This window comes from Rutilus rutilus (assembly GCF_951802725.1).
Source record: "Rutilus rutilus genome assembly, chromosome: 6".
NCBI lineage: Eukaryota > Metazoa > Chordata > Actinopteri > Cypriniformes > Leuciscidae > Rutilus > Rutilus rutilus.
In genome coordinates this window covers 50,253,406-50,264,096 of record NC_140214.1, presented here as the reverse complement: position 1 = coordinate 50,264,096, position 10,691 = coordinate 50,253,406, and the positions used below count along the sequence as shown (strand labels likewise).

Genomic DNA, 10,691 nt, shown 5'->3' with positions numbered 1-10,691 from the left:
CCTTGGATCTTTAAAAACGCGTTTTCAGAATTTTTTTATACAGCGGTTCAGCAGCACGTGTTTGCATTGGAGTATTGTGTGCATCACTGTTCCTTCTGACTGACTAATTCAGCGTGTTTTACAGCAGAGCTCTTTATATCACAGGTCGAGAGAATGACAACTCGAGTGTACTGCTCGTTGAGTGTTGTTTTATTGTGCCTGTCTGCATGTTTGTGCACAACACACGCAGTCACAGGTGAGAATCTTTTAGCTTCATTGCAAGTCTGAAGAAATGCATAAATGAATGCCTTACAATATGACTTCTTTTGAACATGTAGCTACAGTACATTTAGTTGCAATAGTAAACTTGTGAAAAACACATTAACTGTCCATGTCTCCTATCTGCATTGTGCTTGTATTACACACCTCACTACTCTTGTCTTTAAAACTGATTGACAGTTTAGTGATAAATGTATTCTTGATTTTATGCAGATAAATATGCATATTTTCAAGTTTGAGACCTATAAAGTTTGAGAACTTCTATAGAACTGTCTTCTATAATTATTTTTGTCATCCCAAGCGCTTTGAGAAAGCTACTTTTAAAGGCGCTATACAAAATAAATTTATTATTATTATTATTATTATTATCCTACTCCATAACAAATACATTTTCATACAGTTTCACAGAATAGCTTTACAAAATTATTAAAGATGATAAATATTTAAAATACAATTCACTCTGTAACACTTGCTATTCATGATTTGAGAAAGGACAGACTAAAGATGACTCTGTATCCCTCCAGTGACGCCTGCGGCTGAACCTCCAAAGCCTCCCGTGACACCTGTGGCCGAACCACCAAAGCCTGCAGTGAAGCCTGCGGCCGAACCACCAAAGCTTCCCATGACACCTGTGGCCGAACCACCAACACCTGCGGCCGAACAGCCAAAGCCTGCAGTGAAGCCTGCGGCCGAACCGCCAAAGCTTCCCATGACACCTGTGGCCGAACCACCAACACCTGCGGCCGAACAGCCAAAGCCTCCCATGACACCTGCGGCCGAACCGCCAAAGCCTTCCTTGACACTTGCTGATGACTTTGGCCTTCTAGGTCACCTCCTCCTAGGTCACGCCCTCCTAGGTCATAATCACCGTGACGGCCGCTGTGGTTATGATCACCGTGACGGCCGCTGTGGTTATGATCACCGTGACGGCCGCTGTGGTCACCCTGATGGCCGCTGTGGAGCATGACATTGATTTTGCTGAACTCATGCTGAAGTTCTCATACAGATCAATTCAGTGCTTTATTCGTTTTGAACGTTCCCTGTTTATCACCAAATAAATCGTTTAATGAAATTTTTGCTTGATTGGAGTTTTTGGTAAAAAAAAAAACTTCTCTTTCTGTTAAATACATGTGGTTATCCTCTGTGTCGACAAGTGTTTCATCCTCTGTATAGTCGAGGAAGTTGGTTTTATCCTGTCTAATCAGGGAAGGTTTTTAACGCACAGCAATGCCAGAAGAGTCATTCTCTGTAAAGTAAGGGAAGATGTATCCTCTGCTCAATCAGGCAAGGTTAACAGCTTTTACAGTTCAGGTGTTTTATCCTCTTGTCAGGAAAACATCACAAGGTTAAAATAAATGCTATGTTAATCCCCAACCACTGATAAGAAAAGTGAAGACAGTCTTTTCAGCTTACCACTATAAATTGTTCTTTTTCTGCACTAAACTAGTGAATTTTGCCTAAATATATTCAGAGATAATAGACAAGATGTTATAGAATAATTTAACAAACCCAATTTTGACAAGGAAAAAAAAAAAACTGACATTCAATCTATTTTTAGATCTGATGACACTGCCTCTCTGCACCTGTTAAACCCATGCAGAGTTAGGCTGAGCCTGAATGGAAGAAGAAAAAAAAAGTGTACAATTTGCTCTGAAGGAAGAGATCTGGTTGAAAACAACTCATTCAAGTGTTTTCGCGACGAATGGAAGGAGAGATACCGGTATTGTAGAGATACAAGAGTATTGTGTGATCTATAGTATCGAACGCAGCCCTAAGATCAAGTAAAACTAGTATTGAGATACAGCCTTGGTCCGAAGCTAAAAGTAAATCATTTGTGATTTTAACGAGCGCAGTTTCAGTGCTGTGGTGCAGCCTAAATCCAGACTGAAACTTTTCATAGATGTCATTTTCTTGCAAGAAAGAGCCCAGTTGGGCAGACACAACTTTTTCTAGTATTTTAGACATAAAAGGAAGATTTGAAATGGGTCTATAATTTGCTAGATTATGTGGATCTAATTGTGGTTTCTTAATGAGAGGTTTTATAACTGCCAGTTTAAATGTTCTTGGAACATGACCTAAAGATAAAGACGAGTTAATAATATTGAGAAGAGGCTCTTCCACTACAGGTAACACTTCTTCCAGTAGTTTAGTGGGTATAGGGTATAATAAACATGTTGTAGTTTTAGATGAAGTGATAAGTTTATTTAACTCTTTTTGTTCTATAGTTGTAAAGCACTGTAATTGTTCTTGCGGGGTGATAATTAAGGCTGAATTATAAGGCGCGATTGAGGATTGAACGTTTACAATTGTGGTTCTGATGCTTTCTATTTTCTCAGTGAAGAAGTTCATGAAATCATTACTACTGAACTGTAACGGGATATTTTGTTCGGGTGACGTCTGTTTATTTGTTAGTCTAGCTACGGTGTTAAATAAAAACCTTGGATTATTTTGGTTATTTTCTATTAGTTTGCGGAGGTGCTCAGCCCTGGCCGCTTTTAGGGCCTTTTTATAACGTGACATACTGTCTTTCCACGCAATTCTAAAGACCTCTAAATTAGTTTGTTTCCATTTACGCTCTAAATTACGGGTTTCTCTCTTTAAAACATGCGTAGTAGTGTTGTACCATGGTGCTTTACTTTTCTCTCTGACCTTTTTTAATCTAATGGGTGCAACAATATCCAATTTTCCAGAGAGAATGGTGCTCATAGTGCTAGTTAGTTCTTCTAGTTCATCTGTTTGTTTGGGTTCATTGAGCAGCTGAGACAGATCAAATAAGCAATTTGAAAAATGATCTATGGTGGATGGAAGGATTGTTCTGCCTAATCGATAACGCGGCACCGCATGATATATTACAGGAGTACGTAATATGCAAGTTACCATGTAATGGTCAGTGACATCATCACTTTGTGGAATGATATCTATATCGGTTGGATCGGTTCCATGTGATATAATTAAATCGAGTGTATGATTAAAACGATGAGTTGGTCCGGGTACGTTTTGCTTGACCCCAAAGGAGTTTAATAAATCTGAAGGCAGTAAAGTACATCGAAGCTATTATCTGTGACTATTTCATTTACAATAACTGCCTTAGATGTGAGTGATCTAATGTTTAGAAGACCTAGCTTTAGAAATTGTTTTTGTTTACTAATAGCAACATTTTCTGTTTTAATAACAATTAGATTTTTCCTAGATCCTGCAGTAGATTTATTATTTGATCTCACTAAACGAGGAATAGACACAGTTTCTATGCAATGTTCTACACTAGTATTTAAATCAGTTAAATTGGTGCAGCAGAGACTATGATTTGGACTTTTGGTTACTAGTCAAAAGGTATTTAATATTTTGGAGATGTTATCTGACAGAAGATCCACTCCGAATCTGCTTGGGTGTAAGCCATCAGCACGGAAAAGCCTAGGACGCTCCCAAAACAGATTCCAATTGTTTACAAAGAGCAGTTTCTGCTCATTGCACCATGACATTAACCATTCATTTAGCACAAATAATCTACTAAACTTTTCATGTCCTAGTCGGTAAGTGGGAAGCGGTCCTGACACAATGATCGTTGTTTCAGGCGATGTGCTGCGTACCGTATCGATCAGATTCCTGAAGTCTTTCTTCAGAACCTCCGTCTGGCGCAGCCTGATGTCGTTCACTCCCGCGTTCAGGACCACAGTTCCGACGCGCTCGTCACCGTTCAGAATCTCGGGAATGCGAGCAGCGATTTCAGAAACACGAGCACCAGGAAAGCAGTGACTGTGCACCTTACTTTTACCTAACGTAGCGTGTACGTGTCGAACGATGGAATCGCCAATGATCACAGCATCGCGTTCTGTTTCGTGAAGAGGGGAGAAGCGGTTTTGGGTGGATATCTCGAAAACCGGGAGGGTCGGAGAGAGTCTTGGTCTAGACTTGACTCGCATCTTCCGCTGCGGAACCATCCAGGCTTCGTGGTGGCGTGTTGGAGCTGGAGTGAACGACCACGACCTGAGAAACGCACGGAGTAGACGAGGTCAGAGTCAGCGGGTTAGTAACGGTAATCACTGATTTGTGTGCATCGGCGCGTGATGTTTCAAGAGCTAACCGCCGGTCTATCAGCTCGGCTTGTCTCACTAAAAGGTCGTGGATCTGTTTCTCAACAGCTTCCAGCTCAGACTGCAGTGCGTGCAGCTCAAATGTTTCCTCACCTGCACCAAAAGGTAGACTACTTACATCTGATATATTCGCCATTTTAACAGATGGACAGTAAGTTAGCAACGACGCTACCAGTGATGCTATCAACATTAATACTAATTTATGACTGAAGTCTTGGATATAATCCGTCTTTTTAGTGGTACGGGTGTAGAGTAGACGCACGATAGGCGAAAAAATGTTTGTTTGTAAGTGAGTGTGGAGAAGATGCGTTCAGCCGTGATCCACAGGAGTAACCTATAAGAGTATCCGGCGTTGGATCACTAAAAGGCTTGAGACGCGTCTGCTCAACAGTCTGCGTTGTAACTATGAGGTTTGAGCAGCAGTGCTTCTCAGTGAGGAAAAGTAGAAAAGGTTCGTTTTAAGTGAGTTTAAAGAGAAAAATCAATACAAAACAGTCCTCAATCAGCATATTTATGAAATCCCTGCATTAGATAGGCATTAGCATACTGTGATGATAAAGGCAATTGTGCCACGTTTAATTCACATGTATACCTTTAAACTCTTGATTTGTAACTTTGGGTTCACTTATCAAGCCATTAGAAGATTGAAGTGCCATAATATTTGAATACTTTTCACCATTCCTTAATCTAAGAGCTAAAAGGTGACTTGGCTCGGCGTCATTGAAATAATAAGTTCTTCTAACTTTGTGCATTATAAACTCTATGCCGTAAACGTGATTTCAGTTCTGTACGCATCACCTTTATTTCTTTCTGAACATCCTCAGTGTGAAAAATTTGCTGACAATTCTCCAACCTATTTAGTTTTGTCTCGAGAGTGCCTATGTCCTTCAATGTAGATTTATTTTATTGGGATGCAAAAGAAATAGAAGACGACTGTATGCAACCCTTAATAGCGTCCCAGAGAAACGGGGATCATCCACCGAACCAGTATTTATCTCTATAAACCATCTCAACTCTTTTTTGAGCATTGCACAGAAACCTTTATTTTGAAGCAGTGTGGTATTAAAACGCCAACGTGATGCTCTAGTAGGTGCAGACACAAGAGAGATTTTAGCTGAGACCAGCATGAGATATGTGCAGCATGAGATATAAGAATATAAGCCAATGGCCGAGTAGAAGGTGTACTGTCTTTTTGAAGGATAAAAAATGCGGTATACATCATAAGACTAAGATCAGACATAAACTTACATAATTCAATAGATGATAAAGATGATGCTGAATAATTCTGCACACAAGGACGATCAAGAGAGACATCAACTACTGCGTTCATATCTGCACCGATGATGAGAAAACAATCTTGAATGCGCAGTAATGTTGTAGTGAGGGCAGAAAAAAATCTGGAGTCAAAATGAGGAGGAGCATAAATTGAAATAAATGCAAAATTCTTACCCACAATAACTGTTTTAATGTATGATACTCTGCCTTATTTACAACTATATCATTCTAGAATATTAAATAAAAGCTTTCGTTATAACACAACCAGAGTACCCCTCGATTTACTATCCAGTGAAGATGAGGCGGCTACAAAATAAAATTTGTTAGAAAACCTCTGAACATCTGACTTTCTTAAATGTGATTCTTGGATAAATGCCAAATCAACCTGCTGCCTATGCAAGTATTCCAGACATGCAGTACGTTTAATGGGACCATTCAGCCCATTTACATTCCAGGTGACTGTGATGTGTTTCTGTAGCCATAAATTAGCTATAAAATAACATTAAGAGACCAAGATAACAATTAACTGGGCACAGAACAATAAAGATAATGCATCACAGACATATATACTCTTCAAAGGGAGAAATAACCACCCACCCTGGTCGCCACAACACACAAGAACACCCAATTTCCCCGAACAAAACAAATAAACCTCTAACAGAACATCCACTAAAAAGGAAAAGTAATGATAAAAAATAAAAATAAAAAAGAAGAAAAAATAAATAAATGAGTGAAACATTAACCACCTTATGAACAACGTGACCCTGAGAAAGGCGGCAGACACAATGTCCCCACTCCCCACTCATTATTAAGTGTTAATAAACAAAATTTACAGATTTGTTTATCCTAAAGGGCAGATTGTGACTAGACAGTTTACGCTAGACAATCAATCTGAAAGAACAAACAAATGAAGAAAGAGAGGGAGGTAATGTCACTTTACCCTTCCTCATTCTCCTGTGTGGACAAACCATTCAGAAAGTCCTCAACCTCCAAAGGGGACTTGAAAATGTGCTGAGTTAACTTCAGCTGTGCAGGGTACATCAAAAAGGTCTTTGGGGTCCCATTTTCTGAGACTTGTTGGTTACCACCATGAAGGAACTGCGCCGGTTCATAGTGAACGCACAGTAGTCTGCAGCAAATCAGACGTCTTTCCCATCCGCCTTGATTGGAGATTTCCTAGAAGCTCGGATAATTGAATCACGATCGGTATAACGTAGCATCTTCATAATGACCGTGCGAGGCCTGCCAGAGTTGTTGGGTGGGACGATGCGATGAACTCTCATGATCTCCGGTTTAGCATCAACGAAGGGAACCATACAGGTAAAGATCCCGAGATATATGTCGTGAGATCTTTACCTGTCTCACGACCTGACATCTTTTCCTCCAAGGTCATCAATCTGGCGACAGATTTGTCGTAATTTTTCTCCAATTTGCCGACCCGGCTGTTCAGACTGGAATATCGATCGCGCAGTTCTCTAACCCTATTAGAGCAGCTGGAAAGCTCAGACTGAATATTATCTAGCCTGTCTTGCAACGTTTTAAACTGCGCTTCAATAAACTGCTGCTGTTTCTCCATAGCAGAGGCGATCATGGCGGCAAGCAAGTCCTCCATCTTTTCTGCCTCGTGCGCTTGATCACGCTGCGTTTGCTTGCCGGACGATTTTCCTTGACGAGAAGACACACTGTTGATGCCCAAAGTCAAAACATAAAACAAAGTGTTGAGCAATTAGCGAAAAAACGTGGATACTTAAATGAAAATAATTAGGGTTGGCGTCAGAACACTACGCTGCCATCATGCTCACAGGTCACGCACCTCCCTCCAAACAAATATGTATTAAGACGGGTTTTAAACATGTTTACAGAGGTAGAGGATCTAATAGACATTGGTAAACCATTTCACAACTTTGGGGCAGCAACTGAGAAAGTGCAATCTCCTTTGCCTTTTAAGCGTGACCCAGGAGTTTCAAGAGCAAGCTGGATTTGTGACCTTAAAGATTTCTATCAGAGTTTATATAGGCCAGATTTGGTTTTCAGTGAGACTACTTTTTTCAAGATTTGACTCTTACATGTCTCTCTGAAGCAGAGGCTGCATCTTTGGACTCTCTTACTTCATTAGATGAGTTAAAATATGCTCTTGTACGTATGAAGAGGGGTAAGTCTCCGGGATGGGATGGAATCCTACCTGAACTATACCTTTCTTTCTGGGATGAGCTGGGACAGCCTTTGTTAAATATAATTCTTTATTCTATTCAGGTGGGTTCATTTAATAATAGTGCAAATATGGCCATTATTACACTGTTACCTTAAAGAGAAAACTCTGTTGTTGAGTCAAGTCCTAATAAAGGCTTTAATTATAGACCTTTGTCTCTTTTAAACTGTGATGTGAAACTGTTCGCCAAAGGCCTCTTGTTTAAATTCACGCATGGCTAAATTGGTGTATAATGATCAGACTGTTTCATTAAATCTCGCCTTGCGGTCGATAATGTTCGCCGGTTATTGCATATTATACACGTGACCAGTGGTATGGACATACACCGTGTGCATCTTTGTCTTTGGATGCTGAGAAAGCCTTTGACTGGCTTGAATGGCATTACCTTTGGTCAGTTTTGGAGCGCCTTGGTTTAGGCAGAAATGATATCAATATGATTAAAGTATTATACTGTAGGACAATCCTTCCACTGTGGTTATGACAGTGGGCATCACCTCTCCAAAGTTTTCTATATTACGTGGGACTCGTCAGGGATGCCCTCTCTCACCACTCTTGTTTGCACTCTCTCTTGAGCCTCTTGCACAGAAAATTTGTCAGCATTCCTTGGTTAGTACTATAATATTTAGTAACACTTCTCATAGAATTTCGTCATATGCAGATGACATTCTCTTATATGTTAGTGATACAGCTGAGTGTATTCATCATATTTTGTCAGTATTTAACAGTTTTAGCCAAATTTCTGGGTATAAGATTAATTGGAACAAATCTTCATTGATGAATCTAAATAATTCATCCTCTAATTCTGTTTTGCCATCTTTATACCGATAGTAACCCGCTTTAGATATTTGGGTGTGGACATATTTCCATCTCTACACACAATAGCTCTGAAAAATTAATAATCGTGTAGAGACGGCCCTGACTCGTTGGTCATCACTTCCACTGTCTTTACAAGCTCGAATTTCTGTCATCAAAATGGATATTTTGCCTCGCATTAACTTTTTTCCTGCTATGATACCTCTGTCACCACCTTAAGATTTCTGGTCTAAATTGCAAAAATTAGTTTCTAAGTTCATATGGAACGGCAAGTCCCCCCGTATAAAATATTTAACACTTCAGCGTTGCAAGGATGCCGGCGGACTTGCATTACCAGACTTTAGGCTTTATCATTGGGCTTTTACATTACGTTCTCTTACAGTATGGTTGAATCCCGACTCTGTTGTATCTTGGCAACAGATTGAATTTAATCTGGCTATACCTTATAGACTACAGGATTTGATTTATTGGAACATTCCGTTGAAGAGTGCGAAGCAGCATTTTGGCCCAATAATTCCTTATCTTCTTTCTACCTGGTGGGCGGCTTCAAAGTTCTCTCGCGATGACCATAAATGGCATTCTCATTCTCCATTATTTCGTAATCATAGTCTTCTATAGGGTAATAAACCTTTTGTTTTCTCAGACTGGAGTGATAGAGGGATTCATGTTTTGGCTGATGTTTGGGGGGACAATGGTTTACGCGTGTTTAATGACCTATGTGCAGAATATAATTTACCAGGCACATTTTTCTTTTATCTGTGCCTGAGATCTGCCATGCGCGCATATGGGGTTCTAGTATTCCCTGTCTTACTCTGCATATGAATTGCCGAGTTCACGCGCATAGGTTTAGTTACCTATGATCACGCGCGTGAACTCGGCAATCGACTACTTTGGACTTCGACCGAAAACAGGATGTAAACACAGGTATTTGCGCTGGCTTAAATAACATCATTTTTATTAATATCTTTCACATCTACTGCAGTCAGATTCACTCGTGTTCACTCTGAAGGAATCACTCACATGACCTGTGCACTTGTAATGACACATCAAGGATGTTAAGAGGCTAAAAGCAGGTTTAAAACTTGCCCCATTTTTTTTCTTTTTTTTTACAAGATGGTGCCATTTTCTCAGGTTTGGCCTATAAAGTTTTCTACTTCTGCATATTAGAGTCAATTGGATAAATTATTGTGTAATAATTGTGTTTGTGTTGCTGTGAGATTTTGTGTGAGGAAACTTGGAGTAACTACAGCAATAAACCAGAGGAATGGACGTGATTTCTTCAACAGTGATGTTTGGTGTGTGGAGTATGGATGTGAAGAGACATGCAAACTCACCAACTTTCCAATGAAGGCCCCTAACACCAACAGGCCATCTTGCATACAGGTGTGCTATACACAGCCCCAAATGCCACACCCAACTGTTTCTGTACGGTGACTTCCTCAAGGCAAAAAGGCCCAGCTGCAATATGGGAGCATCTTAGGCCAGTGCTGACATACATCAAGCAGGAGCATCCTACTGTGAAGGTGCTACATTTTCTGAGTGATGGACCCTGCTCACAATACCGGCAACGCGGCAACTTTTTCCTCTTCTGCAGAGAATTGCACAAATGGGGCTTCACACAAGGCACATGGAACTATTTCGAGGCCAGTCATGGGAAGGGGGCTCCTGATGGAGTAGGAGGTGCACTGAAGCGACAAGCTGATGGCCTTGTCAGCAAAGGCCATGACATCACTGATGCTAGGTCTCTGTACTCAGCGCTGATCAGAGCACACACCTCCATCAAGCTGTTCTATGTGGATGAGGATGATATACAACAGGCAGTGCAGGCTATGCCTCAGAACATCCCAACAGTTCCCTCAACTATGCGCCTTCATCAAGTTGTGACCTTAGAAAGAGGTGTCCTTATCTGCCGTGATGTAAGTTGTACATGCGTAGCTATGAAGAGGCTACAGTGCCAATGCCCTGGATCTCAGGCCTTCAGTTTCCTGCGTGACAACCAAACTCCAATACAAGACAACACAGTTGACTGGACCAATTCCGAGGTC

The 10,691-nt window shown here is 40.6% G+C and overlaps 1 protein-coding gene across 1 annotated transcript; it reads left to right on the top strand.

Moving 5' to 3' along the window:
• On the top strand, positions 1 to 1,334 carry LOC311292916 (uncharacterized protein). The gene is made up of 2 exons (XM_084412754.1): positions 1 to 235; positions 783 to 1,334. The coding sequence occupies exons 1-2, from the start codon at positions 154 to 156 to the stop codon at positions 1,223 to 1,225; spliced, it is 525 nt and encodes a 174-aa protein (XP_084268880.1). The 5' UTR covers positions 1 to 153; the 3' UTR covers positions 1,226 to 1,334.
• The last annotated feature ends 9,357 nt before the right edge of the window (positions 1,335 to 10,691 follow it).

Excerpts from the sequence above, each read along its gene's own strand:
- LOC311292916 (XM_084412754.1), top strand. The coding sequence starts at position 154 with ATGACAACTCGAGTGTACTGCTCGTTGAGTGTTGTTTTATTGTGCCTG. Across the intron at positions 236-782 it reads CACAACACACGCAGTCACAG|TGACGCCTGCGGCTGAACCT; the intron begins GTGAGAATCTTT and ends GTATCCCTCCAG.